Source organism: Sus scrofa, chromosome 1 (assembly GCF_054392235.1).
Source record: "Sus scrofa isolate SSC_HxYL_T2T_F1_AM1 chromosome 1, Sscrofa_HxYL_maternal_Yorkshire_Landrace_v2.0, whole genome shotgun sequence".
Classification (NCBI taxonomy): Eukaryota; Metazoa; Chordata; class Mammalia; order Artiodactyla; family Suidae; genus Sus; species Sus scrofa.
In genome coordinates this window covers 73,857,944-73,883,134 of record NC_139383.1, presented here as the reverse complement: position 1 = coordinate 73,883,134, position 25,191 = coordinate 73,857,944, and the positions used below count along the sequence as shown (strand labels likewise).

At 44.1% G+C, this 25,191-nt stretch overlaps 1 protein-coding gene across 3 annotated transcripts in view; it reads right to left on the bottom strand.

Moving 5' to 3' along the window:
* The window catches only part of SOBP (sine oculis binding protein homolog), a 172,589-nt gene that overhangs the window by 10,032 nt on the left and 137,366 nt on the right, over positions 1-25,191 (bottom strand). For all 3 annotated transcript variants that reach the window (XM_003121331.7, XM_013992735.3, XM_084962140.1), the window contains one exon: positions 10,033-11,991. In XM_003121331.7, coding sequence (XP_003121379.3) covers positions 10,036-11,991 — 1,956 coding nt within the window. In that variant the 3' untranslated portion in view covers positions 10,033-10,035. The remainder of the gene's footprint in view (positions 1-10,032; positions 11,992-25,191) is intronic.

The window sequence follows — 25,191 nt, the reverse complement described above, 5'->3', positions numbered from 1 at the left end:
ATCACTCCTCTGCTCCAGGTTGTGCTGATGTTGCCTAATGTGCAGTGGATGGGTTCCACAACCTCCTGCTCCACTGCCCACCTGCCCTCCTCCATCCTCCCCCTCCTCTCCTTCTGCAGCCAAGCCCTCTGCTCTAGCCCAGGGAAGGAGAAGGCTGTCCCTCACTCAGGCTCTTCTTCTCGGCATCCTACTCCCTCCCTTACTCCTCCACTCCTGACTCACTCATGGTCCTCCCCAGTTTTAGAGCTTAACTCCAAATACACCTGTTACATGGAACCCTATCATTACCTATTCATTCCTGACACTCATTCTTTGCTCAGTAAAGACCCATGTGCCCATTCCACCAACCCTGAGCTCAGTACTCAGTTACAATAATGCGTGGACTGCCCCGGTCCTTGCCCTTGCTGAAGGCTGCTGTCTACAGTGTCACATCCATTTGCAGGTTCTGCCTGATGCTTATAAAAGTGACCTTGGTTATTTGTCTCTCATGAGGTTATTGGCTCTTCAAAACAAGTCAAAGACTCCTACCACTACCTCTCCCACTTTTTTCTTTCCTCTTTCCTTCTTCTCTTCCTTCCTTCCCTCTTTCCTTCCTCCTTTCGTCCCTCCCTTCCTCCCTTCCTTCCTTTTGTTTCTTAATAACAGTGACCCTGATGGAGTCAGTGTTCTATATGGCTAGTTGAAAAATGGGTTTGTTATGTCCTCTAGGGAAATAAATGAAGACCACCTTTGAACCATAAATGAGCGAAAGGCTACTGCCTCCCTCTGTTTGGATATGATTAAGCTGGAGTTCCCACTATGGTGCAGTGGGTTAAGAATCCAACTGCAGTGGCTCAGGTCGCTGCAGAGGTCCAGGTTCAATCCCTGGCACTGCTACAGCTGTGGTGTAGGTTGCAGCTGTGGCTTGGATTCGATCCCAGGCCCAGGAACTTCCCTATGCTAGGGGTGCAGCATAAAATAAAAAACAAAGAGTTTATAACTTTGAGGACTGTAATACATTAAGTAAGTATAAATTAAGCATTCCATATAGGATTTTTAAGTTATTATTCCTGTACATAGGACACACGTCACACATGCACACACACACACACACACACACACACACACAGCTGAGACAGAGAATGAGTTGATCAGAGGATCAGACAGTGAGGGTTGCTATCAAAATCAGAACCCTGTACCCACGGCCACTCATCTTCATTTGCAAGATCATAACATTCTTCCACAACACAGTTTTTCAGAGCTTTTCAATTAGTATTTGGGATTCATGTTGTCAGCCCTTGGTATATGAAAATAGACATTTGGTCCCATGTTTATGATGCCATCGTATTAAATGAGGGAGATGGAGGGACCTGGATACATTTTTGGTTTGGCAAATTGTAGAACTATCTTTTCAAACATTTTGGGGGTTTGGCTAAAACCAAAACTTATTTTGCCAAGCACTTTGGCCTTAATTTTTCAACCCATGTGTATTTTAAAAGAAATTCAATCTATATGTTTCTGACTCATTTACACTTAACTCATGAAAATGCTGTTTGCTAAGAGCTATTAGATGTCCAAGCAAGTTTATGAGCCCCCTTTAAGCCTTCTTTTCCTCGTTCTTACCAGAAGGTTGTATTTTGCCAGCTATAAAGAGTGTGAGCCCCAGAGGCCTGTGGTCAGTTTGAAATTTATAAGCGCTGAAGCTTAAATGGATTCCGAGTTTGAAAAAATAGTTATTTTCCCTCTCCCCTTTGCCATGGTAAGTGCTCCAACAGACTACTTATGATAAAGATGGGATCCGATGTCTTACTTTCCGAGATGGCTGAAGGTGAATAGTAAAGAATTCCAATCTAAACACCAACAAACTGTCCCTAAGACATTTCAGAGGAACAATATGACACTTTAAGTTCACATGCACACAGATTTAGATCCAACACTCTAACGGAAATTTTGACACATTATTCTGAGGGTAAGAAAAGAGGTAGGAATCAACATGATTCAAAGGCGAACATTTTACCTTTGGGGGACCTGGTAATTTTTTTTAAAAAATCACAGACAACCAATCCTATTATTGACTTTTTATACAGTTTTAAAATAAGCTGAATCTGTTTTAAAATGACATTTGAATTAAAACCTTAAAACCAGAAAAGCAGGAAGAACGTGCTCACGTGCTGCAGTGACTTCGCTGAGCATCTACTACATGTTCAGAGGATACTCAGGTACCACTCGATTACAGTATTACAGCAGGAGAAAGCTTGTATAAAATACTTAAAAATGGCTTATAAATATTTAAAGTATAAGCATCTAACAAATCACAATGACAAACTTTTACATTTAACCACATGTGCTCCAAGTATCTTGAAATTACTCTAAATATGGGTTTAAAATATCAAAAGGCCTTGTTGATGGGATGCAGAACTTTGCAGAGAAACTTAAACCTGATCACTCTTGCTGCCACAACACCCAATCTGCACAATTTTTAAAGTGTGCGTGTGTAGATTTCCTTAGAAAAAGATCATGTTACCTCCTGAATTTCCAAAACAAGAGCTGAAGGGTGAAATATAGGGTTTCCCCTTCTCTCACCAAATGCAGCTTAGCTACTTTGCTTCTAGATAATTTGTTATTGTAGGTTGGCTCAAATTTAAGACAGTAACATTTTAGAAACAGTTGGAGAACTAAGCCAGCTGCAAGGAGGATATCATTACAAATTGAGACACATGTTGTATGGGAATACCATTCATTTTCAATACCAAAAACATGTCTGGGGAAATAAGCCATGCAAATGAAGGAGAGATATACTTTTTAATTGCATTTTTTGGACATTAGGTCAATCCTTCATATCAAATGAGTCTATAAAGTGTGTTTCTCCCTTCTGCTCTTTAAAGGCCATCAGCCACATTCTTACTTCCCTTTTTATCCCCAAACAAAACACAGCTTGCTATCAAAGAAAGAAAACAAACTAGAGGTTCAAAGGGGGAAATGATGAGATGACCAGCACTGCAGCCAACTCTCTGGATGGAATGGGGCTGGGGCGTGCTGGACGGCTTGGACTGTCCCAGTCCTGACCCCACGCCCACAAGGAAAGGCAGTCCCGCTCTCAGCTTCCCTCCTCTATTCAGACCTGTGCATCCAGTAAAATTGCACGAGCGGAGCATGTCATTGCTTTTGGCTGTAGTTTGGTGCTAAGAACATAGTTAGGGGATCTCAGGGGTCACTTGACGAGTGTCCAAATCAAGAATGTTTACTACACTCAGGAGCTATTTTAAAGCTCAATAGATGAATTCCAGTGTGCGCTATTATTGTCCTGTGCTTTTGTTCCGGTCATTTTCACTAGAATCTTTTAAATGACCCTTGAAATAATTTGTGTGCACACATGTGCATGCATGTGGGTTTCCTCTCCTTGTTGATGGCCTAAATGTTCTCAATCCTGACCCCATCCTACTTTTTTTCTCAAGCAGAATGCTGTGGAAATCCACAAATCTGGAGAAAAGCTCTCCGGGGTTAGTGTTTAGAGTTAGCATCTGAGATGGAGTTTACTCCTTTTTCCTTGACGATGGGACCCTGTTAAGTGACGATGGTTCTGAATTGTTTATCTTCTAAAGCTAATTTATTTGTTTCTCTGAAAATGATTCCTTTTATGTGTTTGAGGCTTTAAAAAAAAGTTTACACATGCAGAATGCATTTCCTTAACATGCATCCGCAATATAAAGTGTTATGCATTTAAATCAGCAGCTGAAGAATACAAAATAACTCTGCATGGGACAGGGGGAAGGAAAATTGGAGTGGCCACCCTCTGTCCCTTTGACACAGTCTCTTTGAACAAGGGAGTCTGGAAAAGGCAGAGTGTTGGCGATGGAGGTAAGTGTTCCGCTAGATGAGGTAAGTGTTCCATGCTGTGGTGTATTTTGGTCCGCAAACACCTCTGCCCCTGCGCGAGGCTTGTCTGCATGAGGGTAGGTGTAAATGATTGAACCAGGATGCCCAAGCAGTTATTCGGGCTGGCAAGGGAGTGATTCATTGGAAACCAAACAGGGAACTTATTTCCAGTGCCCTTCTAGGCAGTGGCTTCTTAGTAGCTGGTGGAATGCCTTTACCTTTTCAAGTACACCCTCTTCAGGTGAAGCAGCAGGCTAGGGAGCTGGGGAGACCAGCCCAGTAGTGCTTCCAGACACGGCCACGCTAATGCCCTGGTGTTTACTGATCTGGCCACTTCTCAGGCTCCAGCCATTCCACTCCCTTGGCCTCAACAATAGGGTAGAAGGTGTCCACTGAAGGCCAGCATCTCCCTAGACAGTATCAACTTTAAAGATCCAAGTGCAGGACATGTATCTAGCTCGTGTCTTTTCTTGCTTCCCTTTTCTTCTTCCCCATAGGCACTCACAGTAACTTGAAGAAAGGTCTATCCCCTTTCGCATTTTGTCACTAGGGCAATCTTATTGAGGGCAATGGCAACATTATGTAGCTGCAACAGTGATTCTGCAATATTAGGTCCAAAGCAAAATTTGCTAGAAATAAATTTCAAGTTTTAAGAGAAACTTAAAATTAATTCAGCTTCCTTAGAGTAACAAGAAAAATTCCAACTCAGATGTTGCTTGGTGATGATATAAAATAATTCTTCAGAGATATAAAGTATTCATTTTCTGAAGCCAAAATGCCTCCCGGGAAAAGCCCTCCATGCACAGCACATAAAATTTCCCACAAAATTCCACGGGGGATGGCTGAAGGCTGTGCAGGGACTAGTTCATGGAGACCAGCTTTGGGAAGCTGTCACATAAATCAGGAGGTCTGGATATCAGGACCAAGACTAGAGCCACAGTGCTTGACCCTGTGAGTGAATCCCTCTCTAAAGCTTGTACACTAAGCACCTTGCGTGCCTTGCACCGGTCCCAGCCCTGCTGAAGATGGAGGGTTATGGCTACATCTGAAAGAAAGAAATACCCAGTCACATATGCCATTGCCTATTGCATCAAAGTCTGATTGAAATAATACCTAAAAGCCAGATGCCTGTGCCTCAAAACCCTCCTCAACCCCCTTGTCCTAAGGGTTAAAGGTGACCCGGCAACATTGAACGAGATGTGTCTAAGGTCAACCTTGACACTATTCATCCAGAAAACTCTCCTCTATGAGTTGGAAATGATCCCAGCAAGTGCTCTCCCAGGCCTTCACCTCTCACTCGTGCATGTGAGGGAGACCTGGCCATTTCTCACTGGCTCTTTGAATGACCTACACCTGGAACTGGACAACCATCTGCATTCTGACAGACGGGCAGAGCTTTACCATCCGGGGTTCACGTCGCCAATGAACATTTCCAACAATCAAGCACTAGAATGTCAAAAGCCTCAAGTCTGGCAGAGGATGTGACACATCCTATTTGTACTGATTTCTTCTCTCAGTTTTTCCTCTTTTCCTCACTTTCATAGTTGGCGCCTACAGTCATATTTCGACTGGATGGACTTGACTTTGCAGGCTGCTGACTCTCTCAAACTTCTTAGCTGGAGAAACCAAGTTGGCAAAATGCTACCTGCTACCTCCACCCTTCTGGCTTTCCTAATGAGGCACGTCCCCTGACCCCCTCTTGAAACACTCCTTTCTGGGATTGTGGCTCTGTGACCAGACTAGTAATGAAACTCTAAACTCCAAAAAGCCAAAACTACAGCCCTCTTTTTCAGCTCTCGCGGAGAAAACAAAAAATAGAAGGAACCCCTGCTGCTGAGGCTGGGGGAGCTTCTTGGAATGGGGTCGAGGGACAAGAACCTTAGATTTTCTTTCTGGTTTTAGAAACACACAAGAAATTTGGGAGCCACAAAGGTGGGAAGCTGTAGGTCTTGCCCCTCCTTGGGAATGGAAAAAGTGAGGGTGAAAGGGTTACTCATGAACACATTTTTTCCACTGATTATTTTACTTAAAGAGAAGATGTCATTTCCCTGGAAAATCAAGGAAGGGGGATATTTTCTTTTGAATATCTTCAAACATTTGCAAATGGTTACTCTGAACTCCCCAATGTACCATAAACAAGTGTAGACTGTAGAAATTCAGAAAATGTACAAATACAAACAGCTATCCCCCAAGCTCCAAGGCAAAGACAAAGAAGGGAGTATTCCATTTATAAATGGAATTCTTTGTGGAGAGAATAGCTTGGGAAATGTTTATACATTGTTTTCCTTATTATTTGGGGGGATTTTTTTTCAGCTTACAGAAGCTGCAGAACTGGTATTTGGAGTCTTAAAAGTTGAAGATTAAAGGAAGTTTCCAACCTTTTACAATCTTTGACTAAACTTAATTAGTTCTGCATCGAGGAAAATATCTGCCTATTAAAATCACTCATAATCATATCAACAAACAAGAATATATAAAGTCAGGTATCCAGGAACAGAGTAACTTCAGAATGGAAAAAAAAAAAATCCTATAATTTTCCAAGAGCTAGCAAAAATGACCTCTGTGAAGACAACTGTAGCTGCCTACAGTTGATAGGATTATTGATATCAAGATACAGTTGATTTTGAGTCTGTTTTAAATTATTTTTTTTATTTTTTGTCTTTTCTCTCTTTTTACAGCCACACCTGCAGCATATGGAGGTTCCCATGCTAAGGGTCCATTCGGAGCTGTTGCTGCTGGCCTACACCAAAATATAAACCTTTTGTAAAAATGCATAAGACATAAATTCTTCTTCTTCTTTTTTTTTTTTTTTTTTTTTTTTTTTGGTCTTTTTAGGGCTATACCTGTGGCATATGGAAGTTCACAGGCCAGGGGTCAAATCTGAGCTGCTGCTGCTGGCCTGCACTACAGCCACAGCAATGCAGGATCCGAGCTGCATCTGCAACCTATACCACAGCTCACGGCAATGCCGGATCCTTAACCCACTGAGCAAGGCCAAGGATCAAACCTTCGTCCTCAGGGATGCCAGTCAGGTTCGTTAACCTGTTAACCGTTGAGCCACGACGGGAACTCCTTAAATGATTTTTTAAAAATAGTAATACACATGAAAATGGCAAAAGGAATGATGAACCCTGCTGGAAGTTACCAACAGACTCTCCTCTAAGAGATAATACTATGAGTCACCAACAGGCATATGGAGAACTCACTCACCAGTGCCTCACCTACCACCACTCAGCCCAGGTTTGGTTTTGGTTTTTAATGCTTTTCCCTTTGGCTTTAACATGTCACCCAACAGTATTCACTGTCAGGGTACAAAAGCCATATAGTTCTTTAACGGATGCATTTCTAATTTCCGTAACCATACGCTTGCACTGGGTTTCCGAAAGCGTAGAAGAAAAACAGCACTACGTGTGCACAGAAGATCAGGAAGGGTCAGAGAATGCAAGTGAATTACGGCAGGTTGAGACTGTGGCAAGCGGACTCGGGACTACAGAGGGCAAGAGGCAATGTGATTTAATGGAGAGAGGCGTTCTTCCCTCATCTTAAATCACTTGCCTTGTCACCCTACTGTAACCGGCAAAGCCTGAGAGTCCTGGCATTAGAGAAAAGCTGTAATTTCTTGGGGACCCATCATAAAAAGAACTTTCCAATCTCAAGGGACTATGGGCAATTTCGTCATTGCATCTTCTGAAATTGGCTGAAGCCGGGTTAATATTTTTAGTAACGACTCTGGTCCACATACAAGACCCTAGCCTGGTTCCTTATTCAGAAACATATATCACCCAAATAGCCATCATATATTTCGTGCTTTTTTGTTCTTTTGGGCCCATGCTACTTATGGACTAGTGACACTCTTCTTGACCTGGTCAATTCTCACTCCGGTACTGGAAATAAAATCTTTCACCCTCTTGTTCTTCCTTTAATGTCATTTGAATGAGCGATACTAGAACGTGTTGAAAATTACAGTTCCCAATGCTTTTCTGGCTATTTAAAGGCCATCGCTTTTTTTTTGCCCCACATTTTCCCATTACTCACTGCTTTGTCAACCAGATTAAATTACTCTGGTGGAGAAATTAGGGGCATTTTCAATTGAGGTGACTATGAGAAGGCTGAGGCCATCTGTCTTTGGAGAGCAGAACCTGCAGATGTAAAATCAAGGCTTGGTGAACTGATTTTTAGTATTCTGCTGCTACTGGCCAAGCCATCAATTGGAAAGGATGCCTCAAACTATGGTGGCTGAGAAACCCTTCTCACACTACCCAGCAAGGCCCCTCGTGCTGGCTCTGTGTTTCCCATGCTGACTCCTGGCTAGAAGTTAGGTAGGTGCCCATGTAAATATGCTGACTTGGAGACAACAATTTGGGGACACCACCTCAAGCATTCTGGGATACATTTCCTACTGTGGAGTAATAGGTTGGTATTCTAGGTTTTCCACTCTTGTTGCTGAAAAAAACAACTGAACACTCTACCAAAAAAAAAAAAAATTGAACATTGTCTAAATAAAACTTAGAGAAGTTGGTAGGTAGGCTTGGTTTTTGTCTAGGAACTTTCCTCCAAGACGACAGAGGTAGAGAAAAGAATTTTATCATGTAGGGTAATAAAGGGACCAATTAACTCATTCTCCTGCAGTGGTTTAAAGAAATGTAGCCCTGGAATCAAAGAGACTAAATTTGAATCTCAACTCTGCTTACTAACTTGATAATCTTGGGCAAAGTACCCAATTTCTATGTCTTAGTTTCCTCATCAATAAAATGGAGACAATGATGGCTGCTACACAGATCTTGATCCAAATAAACATTACTGAAAAACATTTAGAAGAGGGCCTGTACCTACAAATGTGAGCAATTGTTCGTCTCAGGAGGTTCACTTCTCCTACCCAGGCCTCCCTCTTCCCCAGGTGTACATCACCAGACTGTAAGAGCCTCGAGAGCAGGTACTGCATCATATTCACCTCTGTATCTCCCACCTCCTGGAAAGAGCGGTGCATCAATTATGTGCCCATTAAATGTTAATTTCCCTTCCTTTTTCTCTCCATAAACAGCTGGTAAACCTCACCTGAACATTAGCCTGTTTGCTGTCCTCATGGACAGAGGAGAAAGTCAGGGTCCAGCAGGCCCAAGCTGAATACTGGTTCCTTCACTCAGCACCTCTGATTTGGGCAACACCTCCAAGCCTCATCTTCCTCCTTGGTCAGATGCGGATGATGCCTCTTCCACCAGGATTGATGGGAAGGTCAAATGAGGCCCATGGAGCTACAGTGGACATGCCACACGGGCTACTTTCCCTTCCCCTCCCTGAAATTCTGGATTATTTATGGTCCACAGGGTATTAAGCAGGATCCCCCCTCCACCATCACAACCCCGCCTCCCCACCCCCGTGAGGCCAGGGCTGTGCACTCTTACCCACTTCAGCAATGTGGCCCTTTTCCCTGTCAAAGCCTCCCACTGCTTCAGAAGTGAGCAGTGAGCAACCCACTAGCTGAACCCAAAAAGGGGAGAAGGCATAGCTGGTCAGTGATGCTTGAGGCCCACCCTGGGTAATGCTGGTTGGTGACAAATGAAGGAAGGGACCCCAGGAACAAGAGCTGCTTCAACATTCAACCCGGCAAATGGGGCTTCATGGCCTGGGTTCAATTAACTTAAGCATTTGAGAAGGTTAGCTTTTATTTTCATTTTGGAAATGGAATCTCCTGGTTACTGAGAACATGTGGTGAGTTGGGACATTCTGCCAAGGAGTCCACCAGCACCGGGAAGTGGTTCAGTTTGTCTTTGATCACAGCCTTGTAATCTCATGACCACACCTTTAGGGGTCCCAAGTAACCCCTCCTTCCTCTTCATTTGTCTCCCCTAAGTCAACAGCATGAATTACAGAGAAGAGCCTAATAATATAGGTGGAATTAAGCAGAGAGTGTTTCGAGTCAGGTTCAAGACTGGGCTTTACTATTAAGTAAGTGACCTAGGGCATGGCACTTACATGCTAAGATTCAGTTTTCTCAGCTGTAAAATGGGAGTGATGGTGGATCAAATGTTGATAGCACGTGACCACACAAGGTGTGCTGTAGAACAAGCAAGGTAAAATCATTATCAATACAACTCTCCCTCTCTCGCCTCTGCCTTGTAAGAAGTAAGGAGAGGTGCGCTGACTGGTGCGGAGAAGAGCCCCGGTCGACATACAAACCTTTTACTTATTCTGATTTCTAATTCGGAGACATCTCCTTTTGAGTGGCGGCTCCAGGTCCTCGGGCCCGGCACTGAGCATGGGCGAGGAGATGATGCACGGCGCCATGGCAGTCTTCTCCGCAGGTTTTGGCACAGGCTGGATCACGCAGCCCGTCTTGGGCAGCATCCGCAGAGCATACGCGTGGTCCTCGTCTGCGGGGTTATTAAGGTTCGGGTCCGATTTGTCGCCCCCCGCCAGGGCCTCCTCCCCCATCAGCTTTTTGGCCGCCTCCCCGTCCAGGTGGCAGTTGGAAGCACAGTTGTTCTCCTTGACGGACTCCAGCTCGCTCACCGCGGGCTCCTCCGGCGACAGCAGCTTCTTGGGGGGCGCGGGTGGCGGCGGCGGCGGCGGCGGCGGCGGGGGCTGCTCTGGCGGTGGCTCCCCGCCCTTGGCGCCCTCCGCAGCGGCGCCGCGCGTGCCGTTCACAATGACATTGCAGGCCGCGGCGGCCTCGGGGCCTGCGGGGGCGCCCGGGCCCGGGTCGCCGGCGGCGGGCGGGCTGCAGTGGCCGTCCCTGCAGCCGCCGCAGGTCCTGCGCTCCGCCGCGCCCGGCTCGCGCTCCGCCTTGACTTGCGCGTGCAGCGCGCGGTGGATCACGTTGTGCAGCCGGGCCCGGTGGCCCACGGTCAGGTCGATGACGCCGTCCTGCGGGCCCTGCAACACGCCGGGGAAACCGTGCTGGCCGCCCGCGCCCGGTGGGCTGCCGGCGCGCCGGGTCAGGTCCACCACCTCGCTCCGGCAGTGCTCAGCGGGCGCGGGCGCCAGGCTCAGGGCCTGGCCGGAGCAGCCAGGGGGCGAGTCCGCAGACTTGGACGAGCCCTGCTTGGAGTCCCGGGGGGACAGGGAGTGTCCGCCTGGCTTGCCTCCTGCCGCTGAGGAGTCGCCGGGGGCGCTCGGAATGAAGTTCTCCCCGTTGCTGGAAAATCCGTTGGGAGGCTTGGAATCATTGACGTGAGGGATGGGAATAGGGATGGGGATGGGCACGGGCAGGGGTACGATCACCGGGTATGGCACGAGTAAGGTGGGGGGCGGCACCAGCGGGGCGAGCGACGGCAGCCCAAAATTCATCATCTGGGGCACCGGCATCGGGCCATTTGGCATCATGCTCACCGGCGGGAATGGGAGACTCGGCAAGGGCGCACCCGGAGGTGGCGGGGGCAGCAGGCCCGGGGGGTTCCCCGGCATGGTCGGGGTGCTTGGGGGGTGGATGTGAGGCGACAGCATGGGCCGGTGCATGGGGCTGGAAGTGGGGCCCAGGTTCCTGGGGCCGCCCGGCGGGGGCCCGATGCCGGGGAGCATAGGGTTGGACAGAGGGCTGTTGGGGTTGGAGGCGTGGTGCGGCGGTCCGCGAATGAAGGGCGGGCGGATCTGTTGCATGATCTGTTGTTCCATGAAGATAGGCAGCGGTACTGGGCCTCGGTTGGTCATCACCATGGGAGGGCTGCGAGGCGGGACGCCGAGGGGAGGCCCGATGCTAGCAGGTGGCTGGACGGAGACAGGAGGGATGTTTGGAGTCTCGCTGATGGGCATGGACTTGGGCACTGGCGTAGGGATTTTAGTGACCGAGCAGTTGGCAGTGTCAGATGGAGAGACGGTGGTGGACGCCGATGGGCCAGGGCCCTGGCTTTGGCCAGCTGCAGCCACGGGGGAGGGGGCCTTCCTGCGAGCATCTGTTAGAGGGATATTCCAAGAGTCTGGAGTGAGCAGCTGCACCCCGGTGCCTTCTGCTTTATTTTCCATGGGAGGGTGTAATGTGCTGCACAGCCCAGCTGGAAGATTGGCCTGTGTCTCTTTGTAGAAAATGTCCATTTTGTACTGATTGAGACATTTTGCACTGCAGAACTGAAGCCTTCTTTCCCCGTCCCCAAAATCCAGGTATTCTTTTGTGTGTCTTATGTGCTTACACCAGTCACATACCTACAACACAGTAACAAAGAAGACAAAAGTAAGATAAGCAATTTCCTTTGGTAGGTTCTTTCAGATTTTCTCATAATTTTTCAAATAGGCTCAAGTGTTTCCTTCTAAGAAGGAAAACACTTAAATGTTTGTGAAATGATTTCCCTTTGGAAGCCAGAATTGCCTGATAAATATTAACTCTTCAGAATAGCAATTACCACCATCTCCTATTAAAAAAAAAAAAAAAGAAGAAGAAGAAGAAGGAAAGGAAAAAGAAACTGTTATCTCCTTTAAGTCTGATTTAAAGGTGGAGCTGACAAAAAAGGAAAACATATAGCTGCCCACATATTTTCACCGGTCAAAGAAGCTCAGCATACTTGCAAGTCTAAATAGTTTTGGCGAGAGGGACTCTCCAGAAAGTTCAGTGGGTTTTGAAATATAGACCCTTAAAATTCTCCTCACGTGAAGTCACTTTACACTATTGACTGTTCGATAATGCCTTTGGAAGGAGAGTGCTGTGTTAACCAATAACACATAGCACTGAACATCATTACGTCTGGCTTCCAAGGGGAAACTTGGAATTAGTCATGAAGTCTGTGTGAGGTTTAGCTATTCCCAACCTGTGATGTTGCAGCAAGCTAGAATTATTTTTTGAGCTGTTTGCCCACTCTCTCTCAGTAGTCAGAATTTTTGGTGACATTTCTTGGCAGGCAGTCTTATTTAACAACTTTTCAAACACCAGAGGACGTTTTCCAAAACTTTTTATGGCTCTCCCCCCCCTTCAAATCTACTCCTGGCAAAAGAAAGACATCACCAAATTTATTTTAAAGTTGGGCTGCAGAACTAATTAAAGGCTGAGAGCTTTTCCCAACTGAAAATCACTAGACATCAAAGTTCAAAAAATAGTCATTCTCGGCTTCAGAGCCCATTACTTTGGAGAAATTATTGTGATTTCATTAACACATTAATTTTGCAACACCATCAGCTCTCACAGATGGTGAAGACATGATCTACAATTCAAATATGACTCTTGTTTGCACAAATGTCTTTCCTTCATATGGCATTTTAAACAAGAATTAATATGAGTAATCTTGCCATAGCTATAAACAGATAAACAGATGTCAAAATTTTCAATAGTTCTTTCAGTGCCTTACTTTTCTGACTGAACATTACACACAATCTTTTTTTTCTTTTTCTTATTTATTTATTTTTTTAGTCATTTCCTCCATACTCAAGCCATACAGCAGCAGAGGAAGAATCTGAAACACAATGCAATAGTGAGTTCACTGAATTAGAATCTTTTTCAATAAAGCCCTGGTTCCAATATTGCTCTAAATGCAACCCTGTTTTTGTTGAGGAGGGTGTCTGTTGTTCTGTTGCTGGTGCATGTTGTTTTTTTTTAACTATGGTAAACTGATAGCATTAAAAGATGATAAATTTTAATAATGATTGGTCACATAAACAATGTAAAAACAACATATGCTGGGCATTTGATTACTCCACTCATTTAACTCTCAGCTTTCCTTAACTGTAAACAGTGGTGTCAAGCTAGTATGCGATTGTGAGTATATACACTCATGGCAGATGTGGGACTGTATGTGTAAATCCACTCTTTTTCTTCTCACTTTTTTTTCCCACTGATTTTTGCAGGTAATATTCTTGATGGTGTGAGATTGAATAACAAGCATTTATTGGCAAACATTAGCTTTTTGTTCGGTCTCACATCAAAATACTCTTTTCACTGTCAATACTAACATACTCCTGTGTTTCACTACAGTGTTTCAAGTTTATCCAGAATTAAGAAGTGTTTTTTTTTAATCATAGTTGAGATGTCTAGTTTACAAATAAGTACAGAATTGCCTCTAATGAGAAGAGGCATGCAAAATCTACGAGACTCAAAATTCTCATCTAGATAAAGGTTAAACAAACTAGTAGTGAAAAGTTGACACATGTAAATTATTATTTTTAAAAAACTGATCATTTTTATGAAGTTAATGTATAATGACATGACATTTAAATCCCAGTATGAAAGACAGCCACCTGATTCTGTTTTAATATTAGGCACCCATAGAAAGCTTAAAATATAAATGTTTAAGCTTGAAGTGAAGGAGCAAATATAGCTTCTTTAATCATGAACTAAAAAGCATTATCAATGAATTAAACCAATTAAAATAATATACCAAATTTTCTGGCACATTTCTTTTGGATCATATTTTTTTAACCATAAGGGGAAAGAGTTTTTTGAAACCCTTAATTGGTTTTCAAATTGCCAGATTGAATTATTTGCCTCCAGAGGATTCCTCTGTTTCCTCGAGCTAAATAAATATTTTCAAGTAGACTCACGAAAAATAATCTAAATATAAATTAAACGTTCTCCCTTCACTTCCAATAATTCATTGAAAAATAAGGAATGTTTATAGGTCCATCCCAATTATCCAATGAGAATTCTCCATCATATTTTATTACAGACATCAGAATTCAAAGCAAATCCTATTTCATCAAACTTTCCAGTTACGCAAAGCCTAATGGTTATCTACCTGATCTTCTGCGACATCCCAAAGGGTTTAGGTAACAGTGTGACAGTTTATGACTCTCTCATTTTGGGTAATGAGTGTGAATGTGTGTGTATCCTTGTCTTATTACATTTCAATTCTGAACACTGGTCTAAAAATACAGTAAAGCAATCTTTCTGATGGAGCAAGAAATTATTAGAGGAAAAAATTGTCACTTAAGAAATAATGAATCACATCTGTCTTAGAGGGACTCATCATTTAAGATTAGGTCAATGAATTTATGGCACAAATGGCTGTATCATGTGAAGCAATAAAATTCAGCACATCATTCATTCTACATCTAACTAATGACACACTTCTGGTAATTAAAGATTTCATCTTAAGAGCCTGAGCTGATTACTTAAGATGTGGTAGTTAGGTGAAAATATATACTGTAGATCTCTCTCTTTAATAAATTAACATTTGCATATCCATGAAATACACATCTTGTGTCTCATACACCATGATTTTCTGAATTGCGGGGTTATGGGGTAGGCTTCCCTTCTTTTTTCCACAGACGGCTTTAATTTTTTTTTAAACTTTCTGAGGCATGATTTTTTCCCCATTATGCCAAGAAGTACCAAAATTCCTTCAGATATTTTAGAAGATAAAGACTAAGAAGTGCAGAGCTCAACTCACTGGGCTCCAGAATGATTTCCCCCTAATTCCACCCAGGTTTGTTTCTGTTGGAGTCTGGCCTCTTTGGTTCCACTTCTCTCCCTAACAGGTCCCAGATTGGACAGAGCTGAGGCTGAGGCTGTTTAACGATGGTAATCTGGGGACCCAACAATCAGCTAATGTGAGGCCATTGAGCGAGACAGCTGAAATGCTTCGTATCACAAATACATAATGTATCACCGGGAAGACAAAAAGATCACAAAGGAGATAAACAAAGGCGTATTCCATTCAACCCTCTAACAGCCGTCCTCAAAAAGATTAAATTTACCTTCCTGGGATGTGTCCAATTCTAAACAACAGAATGAACATTTCCTTTAGTCCATTTAGAGTATTTATATTTTAGTGGCTGACTGCCAGGGTAGTACTTATAAGCTCAGTGGCCTGATGGATTCACTCCTTTCCTGTGAAATAAATGTGGCAACCTACACCGCTAAACGACTCAAAAGACACTGCCTCAGCAGAAATATCACTTGCTCTTGATATAAGAAAACTGAAAGGCAGGACTTCTGGTTCCTATAACTCTTTCCATCTTGTATTTCCCCTGGAAAGAAAAAAAGCTATTCGTGTTGGCAACTGAGCCTTTATTTTTATATAAACGGCCAAAGTCAAAGCCAAAGTATGCCACGAGGTTACCCACATGGGCACAGTACATACATTCTGCTGGGCTTAGAAGAAGGAGAAGATTCCGGTGATCAGGGTTGGGGAGAGGGTTTCTAATTAACACATTAATCAGCTGTCGGCTGTGGGAGGGAAGTTCATCCACCACTGCCTTCTGAGTGGTAACCTGGCATCAGGCAATGTTTCATTAAGAAACTCTTTTGGTGAAATCTTTCTCATCGGGGCAAAGACATTTGCAGCCATGGAACAGTAAAAAGATATGAGCAATCCCTTGAATGCTGTCAACAACTTGAAACACAAAACAAAATCTTCACATGCTCCTGAATTTTCATGCATACAGCACTCAGGTAACAGCTCAGAATTTGTGGCCCCTTAACCAAAACTGGAGCTTGCCTTAAGAGACTGATTCTCTAGATCTTGGCCTGTTAAATGTGGCATTGGCCTTGCAGTCCATACTAGCTCAAAAATTCATGAGCTCACCCAGGCAAAGAGCAACAAAGGAGGATGGAGAGACACAGACAGGGGTGGTCAGTGCTTGAAGGGTTTGGGTCTGCCTTACCCGTAGATAATCACCTCACAGCATGATGTGAAGGGCTCAGGCTGACCCCATCTAAATACTTGCTTCCAGCCTGACCCTCGAGTCCCCTGGCCCCAGCATCAACTGTCCCTTTGGGTTTAGACTGCCTCCATCAGGGCCCCAATTCAATGCTGCCTATGGTGGCAAAAGAAGCTACAGAAATCACATGGGTTTTGGAATCAGATGTGGGTGTGAGTCTGGTCTCCATCATTTACTAGCAGTGTAACCTTAAGAGAATCTCAGCTTCAGTCTCTTCATCTGTGAAATGGAGCTAATAGTAGTAACAGGTAAAGATCGTGTGTCTGGCATATCAGAAACCTCGTTCCATAGAGTATTTTTTCAGTTCCTAGCCTGCCTCCTCCTCATGGTTGCTGATGTCCCAGGAACAGCCCATGTGTTTGAGTTCAATTTAATTTACTAGGAGGATGTTTCTATGCCAGTGTGAGGAAGAAAATGGAGGTTTTCATCTAGGCTTTCCTAGGAGCCTACATGTCTTTGAGATAGAATGGAGCATGCTCCTCTCTGGGCAAACACATGTTGAATCTCACAGACCCCAGCCCCCATCCTGCATCCTGGCCATCTCTAGGGTGACAGAGGGACTGTCGGCAGTGACAATGAACTGGGCAACAGGCCTATAAGCATCTCAGTTGCCCATCATCCTGGGAAGGCTGTATTCAGCTCCTGCTGAGTCTACTTTTTCCAAGGCTAGTCATTCTCTAATTCAGGCAAAAGCCTGATAAAGCAGCACGGCTGCTTGGAAATGAGTGTTAGAACCATTAAAATGAATAATTCCTCTTAAGCTCAACTGCTGTTTGAATAGTGGAAGCCATAAACTGTGCTATTCATGTTTTATTAAAAAACAGAGCTGACGAACGATCTGCTTGGCTCATTACATGGCAGAACTATCTTCCAAAGGAAGGGCCAGAAGCCACAGCATCACATGCCTTGAAGACAGGATGACCCAAGCCCTGCATGGCAGAGTGCGTGTGAGAGCAAGCCCCCATGTAGCGGTTCGCCAAACCCTGATGGGGGGACCAAGCTCACCATTCCAAATTTCCTTGCAAAGATGGATTATAGTGAAGGAAGGAAAAAGATGACCTAGACTTAGACATGCACAGCCACACAAAAATTAGAAGAGGATTTAGAACCAGCAAGGGCTGTTATTTTTTTAAAAGCCAGTTCACGGAGTTCATTTTCAAAATAAACTTTCTGCAGGTTTAGAATCCAACATAATGATATTCATCAGTTCTTTTTGTTTAAGGGTCTTATTTGGGGGGGTTTGTTTTGTTTTGTTTTGCTTCGTAGTTCTCTCCTCCTGCCCCAACCCCGGAAGGATCTGGAACTCAAGGAAACGCTAATTAGCATCTTTGTTAGAATTGAAAATCTTATTAAAAAGCTGTCCTGTGGAGTTCCCGTCGTGGCGCAGTGGTTAACGAATCCGACTAGGAACCATGAGGTTGCGGGTTCGGTCCCTGCCCTTGCTCATTGGGTTAATGATCCGGCGTTGCTGTGGCTCTGGAGTAGGCTGGCGGCTACAGCTCCGATTAGACCCCTAGCCTGGGAACCTCCATATGCCGTGGAAACGGCCCAAGAAATAGCAAAAAAGACAAAAAAAAAAAAAGTAGATCTCATGGTGTCCTACAACCTGGCATCTGAGAGGAGAACAAAAACAATAAAGGGAGTTCCCATTGTGAAAAAAAAAAAAAAAAAAAAGCTGCCCTGTGGAGTTCTTGCTGTGTCGCAGTGGGTTAAGAATCTGACTGCAGCAGCTCAGGTCGCTGCAGAGGTCTAGGTTCAATCCTCAGCCAGGTGCATTAGGTTAAAGGATCAGCAGCTGTAGTTCATATTCAGTCCCTGGCCTGGGAACTTCCACATGCTGCAGATGTAGCCATTAAAAACAAAACAAAACAAAAAGGCACGGAGTTCCCATTGTGGCTCAGCGGGTTAAGAACTGACTACTACCCATGAGGATTCAGGTTTGATGCATGGCCTCACCCAGGGGGTTAAGGAGCTAGCGTTGCTATGGCTGTGGTGTAGGGTAGCAGCTGCAGCTCCAAATCAACCCCTACCCTGGGAACTTTCATACACTGTGGGTGCAGCCCTAAAAAGACAAAAAAAAAAAGAAGAAGACAGAAAACTGCCCTGTGGGAATTTTATACCATGACTCAAGTTCTACTTTTAAGCTGGATTCCAGAACCTTGGCCCAGGTCACCTGGGAAGATCCTTCTCTTTCCCATGGGCTTGGTTTTCAGGATCTCAATGAACACTGACCAACAGCTCCTTACTGACCCAAGTCTCTCTTCCTACAGCCAAAGCAAGAGATGGATTCCTGTGTTTAGTGACCGCAGGTCCATTCTCACAGCCAGACACATGGTTCAGAAGAAGGTGATTTTCCCCTTGGTTCTGACATGTCAGGTCACTCGAACACATTAGCATATTCTCACACAATTCTCTCCTTCATTTAAGCTAGATAAATACAACTTACATCTTCTTAACACAAATCATCCAGATAGAAACTGAAACATCCAAACATCAGAAAATCTGGTCTACCTGGTACCAACTCTCTGCCTGTTTTCCAGTTCTTGTGGCCCTGAAAGGACACAAAAATAGCCCAAGAGATCTCAGAGCAATGAAATTCAGCCCTGAATGGAACCTCGGACATTGTCTAGCCCACTCCTCCAGTCTCCAGCTCCTGTGGGACAGGAACTTAATCACACTGAGCCTCAGGTGCTCAGCTGTAAACTCAGATCATCCATAGAGACAAAGTACCCAGGAAACGTGACGGAGAAAGAATCAGCAAGGGCCTACAGACACGGAAAGTGTGGTCCATAAAAGCAAAGAGCTATGAAACGGTGCAGCCATGCCCGGTGACTAGATTTTCTCACCTTTTTTAACAACTCCAGATATTCTAACAATGACCCGCCTGGAAAATTTGGCCATCCCATAATCCAACTTATTCATTCATAAGTGAACATTTACTGAGGGCTCATGTTGTGTCAGGCACTGAGCTAGGACTCAGGGATATCAGTTAAGCAAGATACACCCCTGCCCTCATACAGCTTAGCATCTACTGCAGAAAACAGGAGGCCTGCACATTTTTGCTTTTCTTTTTTTTTTTTTTTTTTTGCCACAACTGTGGCACGTGGAAGCTCCTGGGCCAGGGATTGAGCTGAGCCACAGCAGCCTCCCAAGCCACTGTAGTGACATTAATGAGATTCTTAACCCGCTGCACCACAAGGGAGCTCCTGTTTTGTTTTTATTGAACCATCTTTGCTTCAAACTGAAACGTAAGAAAAACTGAGCTTCTAATTGTAATGCTTTTGTTTATACCAAAATAAGTACTGTGCTGTGCTCAAGAAAGACTCTGAACTGTCAAAGAGTGCAGGAAAGATTCAGCACCTGCCCTCAAGAAGCTCAAAATCTGTCTATTATCAGCCAAGGAAGAAATATGCACAAACCCCATCCCCCCAGATTTGTTCTAAATTCAACTAACAGTCTTTAACTAAAAGATAGTCTTAATATTTTACTCTCTCCATATCAAACTCCCCTTTGCTCTTCTAACCCTATGACTCCTCTTTTTTTCAAATATATATCTGAATCTTTTTTCAGATATAAATTTACCTTGGCTATTATAACTCTCCTTTTCAAAGTAGATATCTGAATCTCTTTTCAAATACATCTTTGATCTCATTTATCGTGATCACTCTGTTTTCTAAATGTATACTTGAATATTTGAAGTTTCATTGTTTGTGACTATACACCTAAAAAAAATCTGTAAGGAGGGACCTTGGGTTGCACTGGTGTATAAAGAGAGATCCATCAAAGTGATGTGTTAAAAAGTGAAGAGTACTAGCTACCTGGCTTCTTTTCATCTGTGGTCACTCACCCCACTACTTCCTTCATACAGACTTTTTAGAAAACGGCAAAAATCATTTTTCAAAACACATGGCTTTAATTCTGCAACACAGCTTATCGTACCTCAAAAATAGGACCTTTGGAAGGAGTGTGATTATTATCTGTGATATTTGAAACAGTCTCGTTTCCTAGGGATTTTATTTGAATCTGCCTCCCGGCCTCACCTTCTTGGGCTGTGTTTTGGCATCAGTGATGTGCTCATGTGGCACCACTGAAATGCCACAGGACCAAGGCTGTAGGTATGCAGGTGGTCCAGGTGAAGGGCATTGCTGGGCAGAACTCACAGCTCCTCTGGCAGCCTACTCCTCAGCTTCCTCTCCGGATGTCTCGAAGGCTCAGAGCTGCTCCTGGTGACCTCACGTTTGTTTACCAACTATATACTGCTTGAAATCCCCAGACACTTGGGAAAGGGCTTTCCCTGCAATGCCTCATTCAATCACCTTTTAACAGTCTTGCACGATTCTCTGCTCCCGGGCTCCAAACGGAACCAGCTCCTTCCTGTGAATGCCAGGATTGCCCCCAGTTCAACCCCTGGTGTCAATCTTTGACCAGTCCTCAAGCCTCTCCAAGACACTCCATCAAAAGCTATGGCTTTTATTATAGAGCCTACTGGAAGCCCCAGTTTCATGTAATAATGATAGATCATATGAGTAACAATAGCTTGCATTATTTAAGCACTAGCAACCACGCTAAACACGTTACATGGATTAACTCTTTTAATCTCCCCAAGTACCTTATCATATAGATAACTGGGTTTGGGTGGTTAAATAAGTGGCCCAAGATTACCTATGAAGATAATAGATGGCAGATCCAGATTTTAACTTGGATCTATCTGGTTTCAAAGCCCCTCCTGCCCCCACTCTCTCAAGGACTTTTTTGCTTTTTCCTTTAAAACTGCAGGATTAAGATGACTGATGAACACAGGCACATCTCGTTTTATCGAGCGTGGCTTTGTTGCACTTCTCAGATGTTTGGTTTTTTTACAAATTGAAGGTTGGTGGCAACCCTGCATCGAGCAAGTCTTATTTCCAACAGGATTTGCTCATTTCGTGGCTCTTGTGGCACTGTGCTAATTCTCACAGTATTTCAAACTTTCTCATTATTTTATGTTTGCTATGGTGATCTGTCATCAGTGATTTTTATTTCACTCTTGTGAAAAGATTAAAACTTGCTGAAGGCTCAGATGATGGCTAGCATTTTTCAGCAATAAAGTAATTTTTAATTAAAGTATGAACATTACTTTAGACGTAATGCTGTTTGCATACTGAGACTACAGTATGGTGTAAACATAATTTTTATATGCACTGGGAAGCCAAAAAAGTCATGTGACTCACTTTATTACGATATTTGCTTTATTTTGGTGTCTAGAAACCCAACTCGCAATGTCTCTGAGGTAGGTCTGTATTCGATAACAACTTTGTCTTGATGTTTCACAATCATAGACATTGAGACCTCTAAGGAAGCTCACAGGTCAAGCCCAACCTATCTCCCCGAGTGAGCCTGGGTTTCCTTCTACACAGATGGTCATCCAGGTGCCACTCGCCTTCCCGGGACAGGGAGACCATCCAGATCCGTCTACACAGCCAGAGTGATTCACACTGTGGTGATCTTTCTAAAGGGGGTTGCAATACAATGCAGAGCCCTGTGCCGCTGATTTTGTTGTTGACAGCTTTGAGTATGAGAAAGTTTAACCACTCAACATCCTTGTCACTTCCATCCACTGACAGAATTTCCTTTCACCAGGGTCTCCCAGCACAAATCTCAGCCTTTCAAAAACCTTTTTTTTTTTTTTTTTGTCTTTTTGTCTTTTTAGGGCCACACTCGCAGCACATGGATGTTCCCAGGCTAGGGGTCGAATCGGAGCCATAGCTGCCCAGCCTACGCCAGAGCCAAGCTGTGTCTGCCACCTACACCACAGCTCACGGCAACACCGGATCCTTAACCCACTGAGCAAGGCCAGGGATCGAACCTGCAACCTCATGGTTCCTAGTCGGATTCGTTAACCACTGAGCCACGATGGGAACTCCCCTCCTGTGTGCTTTACCCAGGCACATACATTACCTTGGCAATGCTCCTTTTTTGGGTGGAGCCCAGAACAGAATGCAGCATGCTGGTCAGGCACAGGGTCCAGGGAATTCTGCTCTCTCTCACATGGAACACCATAGCTCCAAAAGCGCCACCCCACAATGCATGTGCTTTCTTAGCATTCATATCCTGCTATCAGGAATCTGATTTCCCTTTTTCTTTCTCTTTTTAGGGCTGCACCTGTGACATATGGTAGTTCCCAGGCTAGGGGCTGATTCGGAGCTGCAGCAGCCAGCCTACACCACAGCTTGTGGCAATGCCAGATCCCTAACTCACTGAGTGAGGCTAGGGATTGAACCCACATCCCTCTGGATACTAGTTGGGTTCTTAACCCACTGAGCCACAATGGGAACTCCCTATTTGCTTTTTCAAAACAAGCATTTTCCGAATATCTGTTATGTACCAAGTTTGAAGCTTTCACTGATCTCCTTTAATTCTCATCACAAACTTGTAAAAGTTACTGTTTTTCCCATTTTACTCAAAAATGAGAAAACAAAAGTTCAAAGAGAGGATGTGGTTTCCCTAAGCTCTCACCGCCTACAAATAATGGGGCCGGGATCCAGATCAGAACGTCCAACCCATCCTCTTTTCACCCTACCCTGCTGCTTGCTTCACTTCCAGGTTTTGGTCAACCAAAACCTTTTTCTTAAGTGCTCGTCAGCCACTTGTTTGATGATATATTCAAGGACCTTTGAGGGCAAGCCATCACGCCTACTGGTCTAGAGTTTCAGAAATCCTTTTTTCCAAATTTCAAATTTTAGTCCATTTCCGTCTTTCTGACACCTCTCCCATTCATCACCATTGAACAAAGATTATCCAAAAGTAGATACGAAATTATCTACAAATTTCCTCAAAGCAGCAGGGAGATGTGAATGTAGCAGGTGCTCTCTGCCTCTCTCTTTGCTCCCAGTGTGGGATTCAGAGTCTTTTTTATGGTATCTGTTCTACCCTTTCCAGTATAAAGAGCATTCTCTTTATGGAGACACTGGAAAGAAACCAAAGAAAAATCACCCAGCCTTGTCTTCTTACCCTGTCTGGTTAAATATTATACCATTTGCTCTAAACACTGATCTATCCAATTCTACTTCTTCTTGCATGAATGTAGCCCTAATCGTTCCTTTTATTACCTTGGGCAGCTCCCCCCAAGGTCTAGCCCACTATGCACCCTAGCCTTCCTGCCACAACAATCATTTCCAGAATTTCCCACCCTCCATTTTGCCCTCCTCATCCCCACAAACTTCACCGAGCCTCTGATTTGGGGAATGAATCAACCTCTCCCTGGATTTTTAAAAAAAAAAAAAAAAAAAAGTCTGGGAGTACCCGTTGTGGCGCAGCAGAAACAAATCCGACTAGGAACCATGAGATTGCGGGTTCAATCCCTGGCCTTGCTCAGTGGGTTAAGGATCTGGCGTTGCCATTCGCTATGGTGTAGGTCACAGATGCGGCTCAGATCTGGCATTGCTGTGGCTCTGGTGTAGGCTGGCAGCAACAGCTCCGAATGGACCCTTAGCCTGGGAACCTCCATATGCTGTGGGTGCAGCACTAAAAAGCAAAAAAAAAAAAAAAAAAAAGAATGTTTTTCCAAATTGTAGGGGAGGTGGTTGATCCCCTCCAGCATTCCTTCCCTCTGCCACTGCACTGTCCAGGGTGGTTGCGTCACTTCCCCTCTCCATCCTCGCACCAAGCAGCTCTTCCCTGTATTCATCCACAGGTGATCAGAGTAGGATTCCTCTCACAGCATCTCCACCTTCTCAGAACTAGCCACAGGGCCTGGGAAGAAGGATCAATTGCTCTGCTTCTAAGAGAATAATATTCTTAACAGACATCTAGGTAAATGGTCCCATGTCTTGCTTCTTTGCTAATTAATCCATTTTTAATATCTACTTCAGATTTTGTACTCAATATCCCCCCAAATTCTTTTGAAATTTCCTTTAATTTTCTTAAAATTTCCATCTTGCACTTCCCCTCAAGTGCATGGATTGCCGTACAAGGATATATTTTCCTAAATTGTACCCATCTATTAGATATGTTGGTGGGGTATGGAATTTTACATTTTAGTTCTACATGTTAGCTCTAGTAGGCATAACCACCCCCCCAACCCCGTCAAATCTCAGTGGTTATCTCCGAGATTGTTTTTATCTTTTTGTGCCCACAATCCAAGGTAAATTGTTCCTTCCCACTCTCTGCATTGATAGAGAGATGGCAGAAGCCATTGTTTGTTTCTGCTCATGACTTTATTTACTCCTGAAAAGGACTGGCCCCTTTTTCATTTTCCCATCTCTGGCTTTGATGTGTCGAGTTTTACAGGTTTAAAACAGAGCCAACTGGGCTACCTACACTCTTATTTACTCATTATTCTTTTATTAAATCTTAGTTCTTAGAAACAGAGAGAAAATTCACTACTATGAAATTTCCCATGATGTGTACATCAAAGTCAAAAGCATACCACAAAAAAAAAAAAAAACCCAGAAACCCAAATCAACAAAACACCCAACCCTCCAAATTTTCTCCATGGTGTTTCCAAGGATTTGTGGAGTGTCTGACAGTAACATAATTGCAATAATGAGATTCACTGGCCAGGTTGTGGTCTTTAACTCACGGATGTTTTAGCCCTAGGCTTAGCTTCAGGCCAGCACCAGTCGCCCAGGCCAGAATCACCAATGGAATCCCTTATGCTCAGTAACACATAAATGTGACATTTATGGCATCTGGTACACAATGCTACCAATTCAAAAGGCCAAGAGTGCTGGGCTCACAAACCTGAGAAAAAGAAATAATCTAGGTTGCCTGTTGTCT